At 37.9% G+C, this 18,786-nt stretch overlaps 2 protein-coding genes across 2 annotated transcripts in view; both read right to left on the bottom strand.

Moving 5' to 3' along the window:
• Window positions 1-14: 14 nt before the first annotated feature.
• The window catches only part of LOC148741321 (uncharacterized), a 220,957-nt gene continuing 202,185 nt past the window's right edge, over window positions 15-18,786 (bottom strand). Inside the window, exons 12-19 of the mRNA XM_088738767.1 lie at window positions 8,809-8,883; window positions 8,409-8,456; window positions 7,845-7,883; window positions 7,616-7,669; window positions 7,242-7,304; window positions 5,215-5,468; window positions 3,886-4,153; window positions 15-1,023 (exon numbers count right to left, since the gene is read on the bottom strand). Of these exons, the coding sequence (XP_088594893.1) occupies window positions 656-1,023; window positions 3,886-4,153; window positions 5,215-5,468; window positions 7,242-7,304; window positions 7,616-7,669; window positions 7,845-7,883; window positions 8,409-8,456; window positions 8,809-8,883 (1,169 nt within the window). The 3' untranslated portion in view covers window positions 15-655. The remainder of the gene's footprint in view (window positions 1,024-3,885; window positions 4,154-5,214; window positions 5,469-7,241; window positions 7,305-7,615; window positions 7,670-7,844; window positions 7,884-8,408; window positions 8,457-8,808; window positions 8,884-18,786) is intronic.
• LOC111346893 (G protein-coupled receptor GRL101-like) lies at window positions 10,298-13,893 on the bottom strand. Its single transcript, XM_088732788.1, has 4 exons — window positions 13,828-13,893; window positions 13,203-13,274; window positions 11,820-11,891; window positions 10,298-11,309 (listed from the first exon to the last, which is right to left on the bottom strand). The coding sequence occupies exons 3-4, from the start codon at window positions 11,885-11,887 to the stop codon at window positions 10,298-10,300; spliced, it is 1,080 nt and encodes a 359-aa protein (XP_088588914.1). The 5' UTR covers window positions 11,888-11,891; window positions 13,203-13,274; window positions 13,828-13,893.

Genomic DNA, 18,786 nt, shown 5'->3' with positions numbered 1-18,786 from the left:
TCCAGAAGGCAAAGTAACTTAAACTCTCTCGATGGTTTTATTGATAATCAGTTGGTTTAACAGCATTGCTTACTGTAATCATGATTACATTCTCATTGTTCATACCTCTTTAAGCCTCTCCTTTGTTTGTTCGTTACAATCATTTTAACCTTGTTTCGGGAATGTATGTTTATTTCCCTAGAGACAGGCTTCTAACCAGTACTACAAAAACGGTTCTACAACCTTATGCAGCAGTTTTCCATTGTAAGGGAAAGCAATACTTGAAATTTTACTTAACGGGAGAGAAGATTGAAATAGGCCGATATAATAAAACTAGGAAAAATGCAAGAAAGAAGGACCTAAATCGAACTCTACCAAATTGTTGTGTATACATGTTGAAATGCTAAAAATTATCGTAACTTCTACGTGAAATATGAGATAATTACGTGTTTTAGGTCTCTTTTTGTTTTCAGCGAGTAATCTTTAATCAAATTTACCAAACTAGAAACACCCTAGTCTTAGCAATCTCAATTATTAACGGAACTTTTTTGTTGTTTTGATGTCTCTTTTTTGCTATCTGCTCAGTTATACTTGTTCGAAACTACAAAATCTGAATGCTATATAGGACATAGTCATTTTAGTTAAGTCACTGCCTGCGTCATATCAAGCAGTTTCCCTACTCTGGTTTAGCAGGGAACTTCTTCCTCTCGTCATCCTCACTGTTAGTGTCTTGGTCTTCTTTAGGTTCCTCGATGGTTTCTTGGGAGGGAGTAGATGGTTCATCTGAGGCAATCTTACGTTCCTCTTCTTCGTCTTCTTTTTTTTCTTCTCCTCCTTTCCTGTCTTCCTGTTCAACAGCTTCTTCGTTGCTTCCCTTCAAAGGAGTTGATGGTTGGTCCGTGGTAGTGTGATCATCTCCGTCACCAGTCTTGGTTTCGAACTCAACGGCTTCTTTTTCTTCTGCAGCCTCACAGGAAGTTGATGGTTGTTCTGCGGAAGCTGCCTGTTGTCCTTCTCTGTCCTGCTCGGAGTCTTGTTTTTGTTCTGATTTAAACCAGAAGGAAAAGAAAACGATATTTGTCAATCGGTAAACTGGTTGATAAGTTAATTGGTTACTCAATTAGTCAGTCAGCCGGTCAGTCAGTCAATCAGTAACAAAGTCTGTCAGTCAGCCATTTGGTCTGTCAGTCCGTCACTCAGTCTGTCAGTCCATCAGTCTGTCCGCCTACCTGTCAGACAGTCAGTCATCCTTTCAGGCAATCGGTCAAATCAGACAGTCAGTCATTCTTATTTAAAGACGGACTGACCATATTTCAAAGTTAGGTATGGGTCGCACTTGGGCAAAGTTTTCAACTTTGCCGGAAAAAAAAAACACAGAAAATTTGAAACCGCAACCGGAAAGCAAACTATTGGTTTCAACTATCAGGGTCACACTTGGTGAAAAAAATGTCAGAGATGACACTTTGATAAACCAGAAACACGTTTATCGACGTGCAATGGGGAGAGAGCAGTGAGCTGAAAAAGGAAAACAAACGTTAAAAAAATGCGTCCCGTTGAAGCATTGTTAATAACGATCACGGTGATGCTTATTCTTCTAATTTAGTTAAATCACGAGCACTTTTTTGTCTTTCGTATGATCTATGAAAGATGTGTTAACGCATGTTTAACTGTTTTGACTGCCGCTATGATAAGAGCGAGAAATCGACCTCAGCGAAGATTACTTCGAGCGCCATATGTCTGGTCAGTTCAGCGACCAGTCGAGTCGTTTGCTGTTTACTGACAAGCGATGACAGTTACCGCTGTGATAGCTATTGTTTAGCCCGAGTTTTCCGAAATCTACCTGCCCCACCCAAGCACTACTTGATGTTTTGGCCGGTTTTCAAAGTTTTTGCGAACTGGAAAAGTTAGGGTCGCATTAAGCAATGTGCCCCGATGACAGATTTTTACACCAAAGTGACCACATTCACACCAAACTTTGCCAAGTTCGACCCATGCCTTAGGTAAGTCTCAATGGGAAATAAATCACTGCATACTTCGTTTGGCTGAATATCGATTTATTTTCGAGAAAATCGATAATAACAGAATTCCGCCAAAATGCCGCTGTAGAAGCTCAAAATTTCAGACGAATCTTGGAGCGTCGCGCCACGAATTGAAAACACTTGGACCAATGAGTACCAAATCTTGAAAAACAACATCAAAACATAGGTTGGCAGCAATTTGAGCAATTCTTGATAGTTTATTTACACAATCTAATAGAATTTATCCGACCATCTTCTAGCGAGATCAAAAATAGTTCAAAGTAACCCGTTATTTAACTATGTGCTAAACAAAATAATCGACTGAAAATCTGGCTTTTGGAGGGTAAATTGTAGTTCTCACGCGATCTCCGAAGGATTTTTTGGAGATACGATTCAGTGCGATTTAATCAAATTTTTAAGTTCGATAAAATGCGCTGATTTGACGCGCCGTCAGTTGGTAGAAAATGTACACATTCACACGCAAACACGATTGTTTCGAATTTTAAATCGAAACTATAAAGCTTTTTCAGCAGAATATCTACTTACCCTCCATGCTGATGAATCACAGTAGAGGATTGCAGTCCTGAAAATGTTGCATCGATGGCTCTCACATTAGCGATATAATAACTTGGAAGGATAGTCAACACTTCCTGATAATGATTGTTTAAAAGAATTACACTTTGCCTTCCAAAAGCCACATTTTCATTCGATTATTCTGTTTATCAGTTAAGTGACGGGTTACTTTTGACAAATTTTTAATATAGTTAGAAGAAGGTCGGGTAAAGTATACAAACAATCAAGAACCTAAATTTGAATGTTGTTTTTTCAAGATTTGGTATTTTTTATCGGTCCAAGTGTTTTCAATTCGTGGCGCGACGCTCCAAGATTCGTCTGAAGTTTTGAACTTCTAAAGCGGCATTTTTGCGGAATTCAGTTATTATCGATTTTCTCGAAAATAAATCGATATTCAGCCAAACGAAGTATGCAGTGGTTTTTTTCACAGTAAGGCCCACCTAGCTTGAAAAAGTGAGCCGAATCCGATTTTTTGGCTGTTGCCACATTTCGAAACTGTTCGAAACAAGTTGGCCACATTTCCTCTTAAAGGATTAAGACGCAAGTCCACACTCTGGCCATAATAGCAATTTACAATACAAGCCCGGAAAAATTAATCACAGGAGTAGCGAGAGCGTTTTAAAATAAAAGGGCCACAAGCAAAAAAGATAAACAGGAGCCAGCCAGCTTATCAACTAGAATCTTTGGCTCTTACCAAGGTCTTTACAACACTAGCAGAACTGATAAGTATGTAATCGTGGCTGACCGCTATTTAATACAACGACGACTGCAAACTTAAAAGGATTGAAGAAAAAATGACTTATTAGATTTATCCCAAATAGCAATAGGTATAAACCTACATAAATAAGAAATAAATCTCCTTTTATGAGGTCGATTTGTTCAAAGCCTACAGAAAAAACGGCGTACGTTTTGGTTTGTTTTGACACGCGCGGAAGTAAATATGGCTGTCAGCCGCACTCGTCCCGAATTGAAATTGGTGAAATTACAAACAAACATTTTCACAAGACAGTATATTTCTAAATTCACTATATAAATAACAAAGCTTGTGCACTCGCGGAAAAAAAGTCAACACTAGGAGCCTGTAACGGCATTTTCTTTGTTAGCTGTTATTACTGTCCTTGAGCTTTATTGAGCAAACTTAGCGAAGCGCTTCCAGTGTTGCTATGTGACGTCATATTGGCAGTGATCATTTGACGGCGGCTTATACCAAAGAACGATAGAGCCACCCCTTCCCTCTTAGGTGATGTAGATAATTACACAAAATATCATTATAAACTCACACCTCATTTACTGGGTGTAATGTAAAGAATTGTACCTTGCGTGGAGTGAAGGCTGACGTAGTGTACTTCATGGATATGTCCCAACACAAGTGTCCTGCTTTTGTCAACAGGACATTGTGGCCGTAAGATAACATCGTGAGTAGCATTAAGACTGCTGACCACACGGATGCAAGTTTTGTAGCGGTTTGCTGCGGCACATAGAAAAACATGGTCACCCCAAGCGCCATCTTGCTCCATGTACGTTAAGTAATCAGCCCATGATTGATGTCCATGGACGAAGTGAAACAGATCTGTTCCATTCGGCTGTGAGAAGATTAAAACAGAGAACGAAACTTAAAGGTGTAAAGTTAATGGTACACTAGACCAGGTTGAGTACGTTGGAAGGGGTCATCGTATGAGAAAATAACAAAGAGATACTAAACAACAGTAAGAACGGATAATAACCAATCAGAGTAATGAACACAAGGATCTACATTGGATGTGGCAGTCTCAACTCCTAAATTTGCCCTTCTGAAACATCGAATATCTAGTGTCCACCTTATCCAGAGTCAAGGTTATCCAATCCGAATTGTCCCGTCTAGGGTAGATACAAGTGCGAAGTACTTTTAAAAAACCCTGGGTTGGCCGCCATCTACACAAGACAGAGTCCTTTAATTTTCACAAGGAGGTCCTGAATTCATTCGTGACCCGCGGACATGGTCTATACTAAAACACTTGAACAACACAGCGTGTTTTTACGAGCAATCCATAAATAGGAAAACAACCGACACTGAGGTAGCTAATCATTTACGTTTATTATATAGATACTGATGAGATACCAGGATTTCTCCTTTTACTAAGAAATCATATCTTCACCGCGCGCAGTGAAGATACTATTTTTATCTTTCACGTGTGAGGATCTTGGTCTGGCCATGGTTACCAACATAATTACCGAATTTCTGTTTCGAAAATGAATAAGAAAAGTTGTCTTTTATGTAGAAATTTCATCAGTATCTGTATAGAACATTACATGGCCGCTTGGGGATATGAATTTTATCTTCGAGTGCTGAAAGTATCTCTCACGAGTGAGCGCAGCGAACCATTGAGAGATACTTTCAGCACGAGAAGATAAAATTCGTATCCCCAAGCGGCCATGTAATATCCTCTATTTATACCAGAAGACAGTGAAGGGTACTTGCTAATCACTTACCAATGAGCGCGCGATGTGGTTTCTACTAAACGCTGATTTCAGGGTATTTATGATCCTAATTAACCCCTATAGGAAGAGTAGTGATGTGTTGGCCAGTTGGCCCACATGTGAATCTAACCTTTATGGTGCTCCTAAAGTAACAGTGGTTAACACAGAGTGTAAGACAACAACATACTAGTTTTGGGTTTTTTCTCAGGTACTGGACCAAAATTTGTCTCAATTCGCCATGCTTGATTTTGATTCTCATAGCAATTTCCAGTTGATCTGACAAAGCATAGAACATGCAATTTCCGGATCCTTCATTGTCAACAATTCTGAAGCCCTTGTCTGAAGCAATTTTCTTCAACTCAGTTTTTAGGTCTGTCTTGTCGTTGACTTTGCTTGCATCGTGTTGCATCTGCTGAAGCCGACCGATTAACTCAACAGAACCTAAGTAAACAAATGGATGAAGGAACAGAGGATAAATACCTCCATGCCCGTGATTTAAGGAGGACCAAAACAGAAGAATACTACATTATAAATACTTCTTCTCTAGGTTTCTACGAGTTCTTAATAATAAGTTTCTTTGATATATGGAATGAGGAACTTTATAGAAAAGGAAGTAAAAAGGAATCCTTAACAGCCAACTTAGCCTTCCATTTGAGAAAGAAACAAAAAATTTTTACATCCTAATTTGAAGTACTTCAGCTTGGTTTTCACGTAAACTGGGGTCAAAATGGCAAATATTACTTAAAATAACTAGATAACCCTCCGCAATTCATCCAGATCAGAAATTCAGAGAAGCGAAATTTTGTTATACACGACTAGTGTTTGAACACAGCTCATGTGTCCATTTCTACACGTCTCACTGACTTGTTCTAAACATCATTGAGAGGCAGTCTCTCTAAATGCGGTAAAATGCATGCTTTTCGGCAACATTCCGCTTACATTTGGTTCGCGGTTCGGTTGAAGACTTATATCTCAACAAAGATCTCTTGAAGTAATTACAGCCTCCTTTTGCAACGAAATGGGTCTAGAAAAACCCCGAGATACGCTTTTTAAACAATCGTTATCAGGCGGTGTTGACTATTCTTCCGAGTTACATCGCTACTGTGAGAGCGATGCAACAATTTCAGGACTGCAATCCTCTACTGTGATACAGCAACATGGAGGATGAGTGGATATTATGTTGAAAAAGCTGCAGTTTGGATGTGCAATGCGAAACAATCGTGAGGATGTATACATTTTCATTAACTGACGGCACCGTCAACTCAGCCCATTTTATCCAACTTTAAAATTGAATGAAATCGCACTGAATCATTTCCCCAAAAAATCCTTCGGAGATCGAAAAGAACTACACATCACCTTCCAAAAGCCAGATTTTCAGTCGATAATTTTTTTTAGCACATAGTTAAATAACGAGTTACTTTTGACCTATTTTTAATCGAGTTAGATGAAGGTCCAATAAATTCAGTTAGATTGTGTATACAAAACAATCAACAATTAGGCAAATGGCTGTCAACATATGTTTTGATTTTATTTTTCAAGATTTGGTCCTTTTTATCGGTCCAAGTGTTTTCAGTTCGTGGCACGACGTTCCGAGATTCGTCTGAAAAATTTTGAGCTTCTAAAGCGGCATTTTGGTAGAATTCAGTCATTATCGATTTTCTCGAAAATAAATTGAAATTCAGCCAAACGAAGTATGCAGTGATATTTTTCACTGTAAGGCCCAAATAACTTGAGAATATGAGCTGAATCGATTTTTTGGCCGTTGCCACGATATTTGGAAAATATTCGATTTTTGGCCACATTTGCTCGTGATGAGCCGTTTTTCAGTCAGTTGTTTTTAACCAATGGATTGACAAATTAATCAAATAATTAGGCAACAAAAGGCTTGTGAGAAACTGAATTGACATTAATTCATGTCACCTATGGAATCGATGCGCGAAAAATAATAAGAAAACGATTTAAAATTATTTGACCGCATTCAACATTGCATCCACAAAAAGCTTCCAGGGAAGACAAAACAAAATAAATTGAACTAAAGGTATAAAAAAGCCGCATAGAAATAGTTGGATAAAAAGACAAAACAAAAGTAAAAACATAATTAACTAGACTAAAAAGCCACATAGGTGGCATTGGTATAAAAAAAAAGAAAAATAAAGAGATAGTGATTACCTATGAACCAACTTAAGAAATTATTTGATGTAAAGAAGACTTTACCTTGTCCATCAGCTTGGGACGCAACATTTTTGTCATTTACCCGCGATCCTTTGTACGGATGAACTGAAATGGAAATGAAATACAGATAAAGATAAAGTTCTTCATTAGCCATCAATGCCTTGGCTCTGAATGAAGATATTGATAACGTTAAAATTGCATATCCATGACAGAGAAGAACAAAGTTATTTTCCAAGCAATTCTTTCTATGGAGAAATGATGACCCTTTAGATCCCTTTCTCGATTGAAGACTATACCAATACTTTTGTTGTACTCTCAGTTTTGTCTCCTTGACTCCTTATAGGTTCTTTATTCAGTTACTATTTTTTTAAAAGAGTAGTTGAGGCTATGCTATAAAATTTCAGAAAACGACTCACCTTCCACTAAAACCGTTTGCAAATTTCCACCGTTGTCCTCCTCTTGGTCTTTCTCTGCGTTAAGAACAAAATGGATCAAATTTTCAAAAACCAAAACAAAACAAAGTTTAAATGTTTTCTTTCTTCGCCCATCCAGGATATCTATGCAACTTGAAAGCAGTTATATTCATGAGAGTGAAATGTGTCACACCGAGCAGACTAACAACAATATAATTGTTTCAATGAGCACCTTCTCCACCATTCAACAATTGTACTTCCTCTTCTTGAGCTGCAAATGTTTAACACAACAGATCAGATGAGTGGCTTTTATTTCAGGGTGACTGTAGTTGTATTGTTTATTTTGTAAATGTTCCAGCCCATTTAAGTTAGGCTAAAGTAAGGTGTCATCTTTTTTCTATTCTAGTTGCCCACGAGGCGACGAAGTTTATCCAGATTTCTTTTGCATAAAGTGACCGGCCACGCTGATTCATAGAGGCCACTGCTCCTTTCTCACCCCCTACAACAGTTCGTCAAGTTTCGTCGATTCAACTAGCCGAACCAAAATGTGAATTACGAAAAAACAAATTTTTGAACTGACTAACAGACAAAAAATGTTATTGAAAACTCTACGTTTAAACATCAAACAAGGGCAGACAATTTTATACTTTCAATGTGTGAAAAGATCAGTTAAGAGCACATAAATTTTCCAATTCAAAGGAATTTAAAGATCAAAGAAGGATATTTATATATGTTTAATTTTCAAGGACTTAATCGCAAATTTAAAGACAGTTTTAGGTATGGTTTGTAGTAATACCTGCTTCAGCCTGCGGCACTTGTTCGTCCTCGTTGACTTGGCCTGCATCTAACAGAATATAGATTATTTATTTTTCTTTTTTATTGCCTTTGAAACTCATCAATGGGGAGTTCTTCTTCCAAATTCTTCCAATATCGTTAAAGACAAAATTTTTAGTTTAAAGGAATTCAAGGATAAAAGAATGGATGAATAAATAGGATAAATAAAGAAAATAAGTAAATAATCAAATCTAAGGTTTTAATCCGGAGTTTTTAAAATTGAAATAAATCAGCTCCGATACACCTCGGTCTAAATCAACTCATGAAAATTTTGCAAATCAGGTCATGTGCTAGATGGAAATAAGGCAAAGGAGAAAATTCAAGGAATTAGAAATCTTCATTTCTGGCGATTTAAAAGTTACCTTGCTCTGGATCTGCTTCTACAAGTTGTACCATTTCCACCATTTCCAGCCTTTCATTGTCTCCTTGTTCCTGATCTAAACCAATCAACAAACACACATTTATAATAGATATGCATATCTATTCATATAAACTAGATATAAATGTACATGCTCGTCATAATCTAAGATGTTATGAATACTCTAAAAGTTACCTTAGATAGGCTCTTATAATTTCTAGTGAGCTTCTTCATTGATGCAATAAAATGTTAATTTTTTTATTCCATCAAATGCCCTGAAGTATATCACTTTTAGGTACACTGACATGAGCTTTCATGTCCAATCACAATAATAACATACCTCCCCAAAATTGTTCTATGAAACCATCCCTTCACCACCTCCGACCACAAAATGTCAGCAGGACACTACTGAATTAAAAACCTCTCCACTGGAGATGCCTTTTATGACATCATTTTCTTACAACTCCTCAAAATGGACTTATTTGCCCTGGTTTTGAAATTCAATTTCTCTTTTTAAAGTTGAAGTCAACATCAAAACTGACTCGCACAGCTGCTAGACCTTTTCTCAGTTTTTACGGCAAGAAGTGATTAGGATTCTACTCCTTCCAGTTGGAATGCCTCTCAATCATAGGCTACCCTCACCCCACCCTAGCTTCTTATCAGATGTCACTCACACTCCTCTGGTACCTGTATGTATACTGCTGGTTTGAGAGAAACACAACACAATTATAACTCAACAAATTGATCAAAAATCCAAGGAAAAAACCATCAGGTCAAAAATTTTCACAGATCCTTACCCTTGGCCAGCTTTTATATTTATGTAATAACGTTAAGGGTGATCAAGGAAAATGTTAAAGCTCACCTTGGTGACTTGGTTGCTTTTTACAACAAGAGAAAAAGCTGCGCACACGGTTTGTAAAAAAGAGCAGTTTAGGTCGTAATATGCCCTGTACCTGTTTGGGAATTGAAAAGCGAGTATTTTACTAAAACTGCGTAAATTAAGGGAAAATATAATGTAGTGTTTCATAAACAGCAATGAAGCTTATCATACGGCTTAGATACTTGGAAGGCCGATTTCTAGAATCAGCCAGTTAAATTGTATAGCTATTTATCCAGTTCTGATATTTTCCAAATGCGTTCTTAAGGGCATTCAGAAATTGTCCAAGTGGCTTTCAGAAATTTCGTGCTCAAATTTTTGTAATGATACTTTTCAAGGGGCGTGTAGTTTTTGTGTGAAAACGATTCCCTTTGAAACTCCATGTGACAGCCGTGTGCACTTTACAATCAAAACATTTGATAAGCTAGCTATTATTTTTTTTATTTATAAAAAATCCATTCATTGGACTTTCTTAATTCCATAATATGGTTTTCAGTAGAAAGCCAACAATGTTATCTTTTACTATCCACTTTTAAGTATTCTGCAAGGAAACGTAATTAATGCATTAACGCGGTGAAGGAATACGTCGATTGCATTAAACTAATGTCTGTCCCTGTCATACCTGACGGGTTGATAAGGTGTAGATGATCGGATTCAAGGCTGAGTTAATTGGCAGTACAAAGACAGCGATCCAGGCAGCAAGATCCCCTTGGGGACTGTAATCTTTATCAACCAAAGATTTGATGCCGATGACGATTATCGGCATCCAACAAGCACAATCTGTGAGGATGATGAAGAAGACTCTCTTGGCCAATGCTCTCTCCCTTCTAGCACTTGCGTTCTTTTTCTTTGCCTGCACCTCCCGTATGGTTCCCTTCCTTGCGAGCTGACGGCTGGAGTTATAACTTTTAAGGAAGATTGCTACATAAGCTACCATCATGAACAGGAAGAGAAGGAAGTTGAACACAACAAAGATAGCAATGGAGAACTCCCAACCAGCTGGAAAACTTTTAGACAGTTGCATAGGGAGGCACACCACGGATCTTCCGTAGTAGGCAGGGCGCTTTAGGGTGTCATAAAAGTAGCCAATGTCACTGAGGGGAAGGAATGCGATAACAAAACCAAGGACCCAAATGATTGCGCACAGAATGTGTGCCTTCCTGAGAGTCAGCCCTCTTCCACGGTAGGGGAAAACGATATTCTTCAGCCTGTCGGCAGAGATGAGTGCCAATAACATTACAGACACCTCACTGGACAGCACTGAGATTGCGCCTGTGACCTGACACGATAAACCGGATCGCCACTGGAAGTCATGCAGATAGTAACTTCCCGACCATAACAGGTCTTTGGCACCCAAGGTGACCAGATAAACGCCCATCAAGCCATCCCCAACCGCTAAGTGCATTAACATGATAAGCTGGACTACGTTTCTCTCTTTAAAGATCAGGCGCCACACAATCACGAACACTGCACCAAGCAAAGAAAGGATTCCGATTGCCCAGATACTTTTACGTGGGGCTGAGTTTCGGAACATGCTCTCGCAACTGGCGAAGCTGTCGTCGTATAAAGCGGTACATTGGGCGTCTTCTTTCGTCAGATGACAGCACATAAGATTGGTGTCCACTATCCTGTAATCCACAGAGTAGAAGGAAAATTCAGCAGGTGAAAAAACGCAAAAGACATGTTCTCACTCACACTGGTAGTTCATAATCAAAAAATTTTCAAACTTTCCGCTAATTTTGAGACTAAGTGAGGTGGGCTGTAAATGTAAGGGGTCCCAAAAAGGAGAACTAAACCACATACACGTAAAAGATTAGAAGTTCAACACCACCTCTTTCTAACTAAACATTGTCAGGAAGCTAAATCGACTTTAAACCGGCTTAATACTTTGCAAAACGCACAGGTTATGATTGCGAAATCAAAACGTGCACTAATTGCCAGATAGCGACCCCGCCTGAATTGCTGATTTCTGAATGAAAAGCGCAATACAGTAATCTTGTGGTCATATCGTGTATCATGAAGCCCATTTTTAAAGTTTTTCAAAGTTTTTTTATCGAGTCAGTAGTCAGTATTGGAGGAAAATTGAAACATCAATATGATATTGAACATTTTACTGAGCACCGAAAAAAACTTCTTACACTTTCATGATGTCCTTCATTCCATCGAAAAACCCGTTAGGAAGCTCAGACATTTCGTTTTTATGCATGTACCTAAAAAAAAAGAAGGCTACTATGAATACTATGGATAAAAAATGAAAACTGTGCCAAGCAGTCAAAACGCGCCCCACGTTCTTCATAATATGAATTAACCACCTTTACGGTAGTTAATTCATATTATCACCTTAGTTGAAAGTCCAATTACCGTACCTCCATGTTGCTTGGAAAAATCTTTTCTTCCAAACAAACCAGCTATGTTGGTATGAAAGCGATCTTCGTAGTTTTGAACACTACTTAAGCAGTAGTGAAAATAAGGCTGGAAAAAAATTCAGACCTGTGCGGGATTCGAGCTCGTGACCTCTGCGATATCGGTGCAGTGTTCTACCAACTGAGCTAACAAGCCAACTAGGCGTTGGTTTGCTATAAACCCGTGAAGTGATGAGTCAAGTTTTTGAATGTACGATATCATACCAGCTAGCTTGTTAGCTCAGTCGGTAGAGCACTGCACCGGTATCGCAGAGGTCATAGGATCGAATCCCGTACAGGCCTGAATTTTTATCAGGCCCTATTTTCATTACCGCTTAAGTAGTGTTCATAACTGCGAACATCGCTCTCGCACTAATTTCTTTTAGCCGTAGTTCACAAATATGATTTTCATATATTCACAAACGTTAAGCCAGGATAATATTCCCTGAAATTCAATCGGCTCAGTCGTTTACTTTTTGACTCCCAAGATTGTATTAATAATTCTGCCTGCCATTCAGATCTTATGATGTTATTTTGGAGAATTTGGTATTGAATCAACCGATTATCCCTAATTGATTTATTTCCTATTCGCTTCACTTTTCTGTTTGATATTATATTGATATTGTTGGGAGAAATTCTGTCTTAGTCACTAATGGGAATTAGGGGGTGAAAAGAGCCTTTTCAACATTTTCTTCAGGTTGGTGAACCAACAACAACAACAACAACAACAACAACAACTAAAAACAGACTAATAAAGGAGCAATAAGAGAAATAAAGAAAAGGAAAAGCAACAAACATACGCATTTGCTGGGGTAATTCATAATAACTCTGCCTTTTTCACTAACGCTTCCAAATAAAGGGAATTGTCGCTTAAAAAATTGAATTTGGAAATTAAGTTTATTGCGGTTTCTTTGTGTTTTTGCTGAAAAAAAAAAAATACAGGTGGAACACCATGTGCCTATTTTCTGGTTCGCGATGAAAAAATATATTTTTCTACAGGGTTTCACTGACGCAAACCAAATGTTATTTTCAGTCAGTCCAGTAGGATCCAGTAGGCTTTATTTTTAAGACATAATGTAGTGGTCTAATGATAAATTTCATCAGTGGCTATATACTCACAAAATCACCAAATTTGGAAGGTCATTAAAGTTTTCGTTGGTGACAGCGGGAATCCTATTATTGGAAAGAGTACTGAGGAGAATATAAATAAAAAGATAGATCTGTGTTAGGAAGTAACAAAATAATCATAACTGTTGTATTCACCATAGCATGGGGCTAGGGCAATTGTTCACGTGAAGTCTTGGGTGGCATGGTGTGTTGTGGATCATTTGTTATGATGTGAAACAGTAGAGTGTGGTTTGGGGCGTATAATGGGGAAGTTGAGGTGTGATGCGGTACGGTATGTTAGGGTACGGTATATACTATACTGTAGTGAGCTTTGGTGTAGTTTATTTATAAGATGATAGGTTTGTTTTTTGTTTGGGGATTCAGAAATGGAAGGTTTTGAGCATTGTTGTAAGTTTCGGCCGTGGTGGAGAATGGTATGGTATGCTGTGATTTGATGGGGAAAAGTGTGGACGCGAACTGAAATAGGTAATGTGGTCCTTAATAACGAACATTTGGTGTGGTCTAGTGTCATAGTATGATATGGCATAGTGTGGCATGGTTTGATATGGATTGCCTCTTGATATTAAAACAAAAAAACAAAAAATCCACAGGTGATTGTTGCAAATTCCGTACTTACAGAACCTGAAGCTTTTTCACGTTACTGAAAATCCCTTTAGGCAAAGACTCGAGATTATTTTCGGCGAGATACCTTAAAGGTAAGTGATGTGTTAGAAATTTCCCAAAATTTGTTTATTGGACTGCTAAGCAAACAAAGAAATGTTTATTTGTTAGAGGCATGACTTTGCACTCCGGGTAGGAGATGTAAACACATGTATTAACAGGGAAACTGAAAGGTAGCTACAGAATGATAGTAACAGAACAAAAACTGTCGTGAAATCCGCGGATCACACCAATTATTTAAAAAGATCCTTATATACCAAGCTGTCGAGGCAAACAAGATATCGTGGATTTAGAGTCAGCTGATAGTAGTAAAACGGATCCCCGTCATCTCGATTAGTTTTTCGTCTGCCTTATCCCTCAGGCTGTTTTCAAAGCTAACCTAAATTATCGCTATTTTTCTGTGCAAAAAAAAGTAATGTAGTTTTGCCACGCTCTCGATATATGTATTCCTATAATAAAAATATATATATCGATTTCTATAGCGCATTTCCATGGAATGCTGTAATGCGTTTTACAACACTGTGCGGGGGACTTTTCCAGACCAGGCCACATCACAGTAATCTCGTGATGTGGGTTCTTTAACGTCCCCTGCCGAAATTAACTAATTGATAGATGTAGGAGACGGGACCTCCGGCTTTACTTCCTATCCGAGAAGACGAAGCAATGTGAGTGAAACGTTATGCTTAAGGACACAACGACAAGCCAGGACTTGAACCTGGGCCATCTGATCCAGAGTCCAGCGCACTGACCACTGGACTACTCACGCCTCACGAACTATAAGATTAAGTTAAACTGGATGACAACATCAATGCTTGCCCAGATTACAGTATGTTATTCATAAAATGAGTGATATATTTTAACCCAATTGCACAACTTACAGCCCCGTTAAGTTGTCCAGAGTAGTGAGCAAATTCCTGGGGAGGCTCTTGAGCTTGTTTTTGTCCAGTTTCCTGCGGTATAAAATGACTCAATAAAAAATTAACAAAGAAAGCTTTGGATTACTGTAAAGAACAAAGTAAAAACCCTTCAAAACTATATTCTGGGGCGTTATATCGTCAAGTGATGCATGAAGCTCAGCGAAAAAACACTTTACAAGACACATTTGATGTAGCGGTTGATGACTTACACATTCAACAACTTGGTGAGGTTGACGAAAATATTTTCGGGTAGTTCCTCGAGTTGATTACCTGATAAATCCCTTGAGAAAACAAAGATGGTGGAAAAGAAATTATCAAATTGACCGTAAGTCTTGTTTCGCTATCAAATGCTTTCAGGGGGAACTGGGGTTAACCATTTTCTTATTAATCACACTAGTGCTACTGCAGTCCCTTGCTTCTTCCAAAAAAAGTGTGTTTATCTAAATTTGCTGTAAATATTTGCTTAATTGAAAACAAATACCTCCTTAACAAAGAGGTAGTCACCGACGGTATTTATATTAGAAAGGTTAGACAGACTGTACTTGAACTCAGTAAGTGAAAGTAGCTAATCAAATAAATAAACAAAGCAAAGGCAGCGGAGAAGTGGAGGGAAGGGGCAAGTTTTGGTGTCGAAAATATCGCTAGCGCAACATGAATAATCTTCAACCTAGGGATCTTTTCAAAAATCCTTCTATCAGCATCGCGCTTGGTGAAATAAAATGAAACGAAACTTTTTTTGAACAGCTCCGCCTGTGTTCGAGAAGCTTATAACCTAAACAGCGTGTGTATGTAATTTTTTAGACATGATTTCCTTTGTATACCTAGATGAAAGATTTCAGACTGTGCCTGAAAATGAAAGTACGTCACAAATCGTTCACGGACACATTCGAAACTGTAAAGATTGCGAACAACACAAAGGGCATTTGGAGCACGAGCGTGGCTGGGTGAAAGATAAGTCCCCCACGTTTCAAAACACTCCGCCGCCTCTGAAAGAAATAACTAAACTTAAAGGTTAATTTAGAATGTTCGTATCAACATCCTGTGCATTAAAAGCTCTTTCGACTTTGTTTTATTCTTTTCAGCAGTTTTCTCCATTAACTTATTTTTGGTTGTTTTTTTTTTAATTCTAAATCTTGAAGTCCTCGAGGGTCTTTATATACATTTCTCACAACTTAAGTATTATTTAAGAACATCAGCAAATCTTTGTTCTTTTTGCATGTACTTTATTTACATTTTAATATTTTGAACATCTGCTTTAATTGTCTTTTTTTCCAATCTTGGAGACCCCGCAATGGCAGCACTAGCCCTGTAGCTTATTAAGAGAAAACTGGTTGGAAAGGTGAGTGAAGTCAAAATCATTATTCAAGTTTTTTGTTCTACTGTATCTTATATTTGAAAAAAAAATTATGTTTTAATCATTCTCCAAAATTAAGAAATGCAAAGATGTAATTAATCACTTACAGCTTTGTAAGCTTCGTTAGACCTTCAAAAGGTCCTTGCGGCAGATTTTTTATTTCGTTATTTGACAAATCCCTGAAATCAGTTGTATATTTTATCAATTGCAACAGGAACAAATCCTACTTAGCCGAGGAATTAGAGACATCAAGTATTTTTTATCTAATGGATAAACTTAACACTTTCGGGGCCAAACTAGAAAAGAAATTTTTGCATCACTTTCTACCACCTCCAACTTGAGGTTCTATATCAATGAGGTATTTATTATCTGTTTACATTCTATATTTATTAATTGTATTAAAATCAAACGGACGTCTACGCCTCATTCATTATTATTATTCTTCACAGCCGCTGTTTGAGACTGATAAACGGTTTGGGTGTCATAACTGTGAGAGCAGTCATTAGCTCTTGTGTCATAAAGCAGATAATTCCAAGCTTTTTCTTAAATAAATAGATTGGAACGCTTTGCATTACTCTCTATACAAAGGTCATTGTTCTGACCTCGATCCTCCTAGAAATTGATAGGTTCGCAGGCGAGAAGAAACCTGAGCTCGTCATGGCTAAGAATGAAACAGCTTCCAAGGTTGCAGTTGATTAATTCGTTGTTGGTGATATTCAAACCAGACTGTTTAACATTGTAACTGGGTCTGGAGAGAGGTGGGGAGGGGGAGGGGGAGCTCAGGGGCTTAGGCTCCCTCCCTCTCACTGCATTTAACCGATTGATCCAACTATATATGATTTCGATTGCAATTTGACGTTAATAAGAACGAGTAAACTTCTCAAAGACAACAAAATTGTACAAACCCGTAGGGCGAGTGCAATTTGAGGTGTAAGAAATATTTAAAGGTGCTTAATTACACCAAATTACACGAGAAATCATGTTTTCACTGGTTAATAATTTACATGAAAAAAAGCATCACACAAAATGCACTCGCGTTACAATTTTGCACACGTGTCACGAGCGTATTTTTTCATGTGTATTGTTAGTGTATGTTAACATCTGAGTATAGATTGATTTCCTTTGATGCTTATTGTACATTATTTCTTCCAAATTCTTAGGAAATAAAATTTAACAAATTAGCCTTTTTCTCAGGTTGAGTAGCAATGCTATGATCGAAAGCAAATGCAAATTTGTCTTGTTTGGTAGTACCTATAAACTTAAAATATTTTCAGAATTTTTCTCTTTGCATTAACGACTATAACTTAGAAAGAACTGACTCTTTTAAGTATTTAGGAGTTACAATCGGTCAAAGTATGACTTGGCAAGATCACGTTTCTTCGGTTGTCAACAAAGTCAACCAACGCCTTGGTGTTCTGAGAAGAGTAAAGCAGATGCTACCACTCCAATCCCGTCTAACTCTCTACAATAGTCTCATCCTTCCCTTGTTTGATTATGGTGACATTGTTTGGGGCGATAAGAACAACTCCACTCTCATGGAAAATGTTCAGATTCTTCAAAATAAAGCTTCTGAGATAATTCTTGATCGCCATCCGCAGGACTCGGCGTCCGAAGATCTTGATTCTCTTGGTTGGAAGCCACTGCATCTCAGGCGACGTTTCCATCGTTGTACAACGATCTTCAAGTGTTTGAATTGTCTTATTGACTTTGATTTTAATTTTGTTAGAAATAACTTAATTCATAATTACAACACGCGTTCCAAAGACGATTTTCATTTACCTCGCGTAAGAACAAACTAGGGCAAACAACGTTTTACGTATCAGAACGTTGTAGACTGGAACTCTTTAAGTCAAGATGTACGTGACACTGCTGTACTTTCTTACTTTAAATTTAAGCTTAAACATGCATTTTAGTTAAACATGCGTTATCGATTGGAAGTATGTTTCTATTTTTATCTAGTTCTAGCTTAGCTTTTTAATTTTTATTGTAATTCTTTTGTAGCATTTGCAGGGCCTCACTGAAGAGCACCCTTTGGGGAAGTGGGCTCCCTGTTAAAATATTATTATTATTATTATTATTATTATTATTATTATTATTATATTTCCACAGTACATATTTGTTAATGGTGTTATTTAAGAATAACAGTTTCATTTTGAAGTCCACCACCTCGCGTCAGCCGCGATTGAAGTTCCCTTTACAGTCATTCTTAGCCCACTTGTAGCCGTACCCTCCCCTCTCACCCGTGGAAAAACAGAAGGGAGAGAAAGTCTACGAAAACCTGATGCAAATCGTTTCCCGTGACGTCACGTTTTTTTGCAAGAAAATATATAATGAATTTTTATTGGTTAATCGTTTCGTCCGATACTTTCCTTCACACGATCGAAGATAGTAAACAGGTGGCTTTTATGGCTGACTTTACGGGCAATAGCGATCGACGACTAGAGTAAGTTTCCCTCCCTTCCGTTTATCCTCAGGGTAGAGGGAGGGGGGTTCAGCTACACGCGGGCTTATTTATTCTAAGTTTAGCTAATTGTAACTTTTCAGGCGGTAACAAAATATAGATCAAACGGCTTCTAAGGAATTAATCTTCGGCGCATTCACTTACAGGTCATTCAAACTGATTAAATCTGAGAACAGATCTGGG

Source organism: Stylophora pistillata, chromosome 1 (genome assembly GCF_964205215.1).
Source record: "Stylophora pistillata chromosome 1, jaStyPist1.2, whole genome shotgun sequence".
NCBI lineage: Eukaryota > Metazoa > Cnidaria > Anthozoa > Scleractinia > Pocilloporidae > Stylophora > Stylophora pistillata.
Note: the sequence above shows the minus strand (reverse complement) of the source record. Positions and strands in the feature narration are given on the sequence as shown.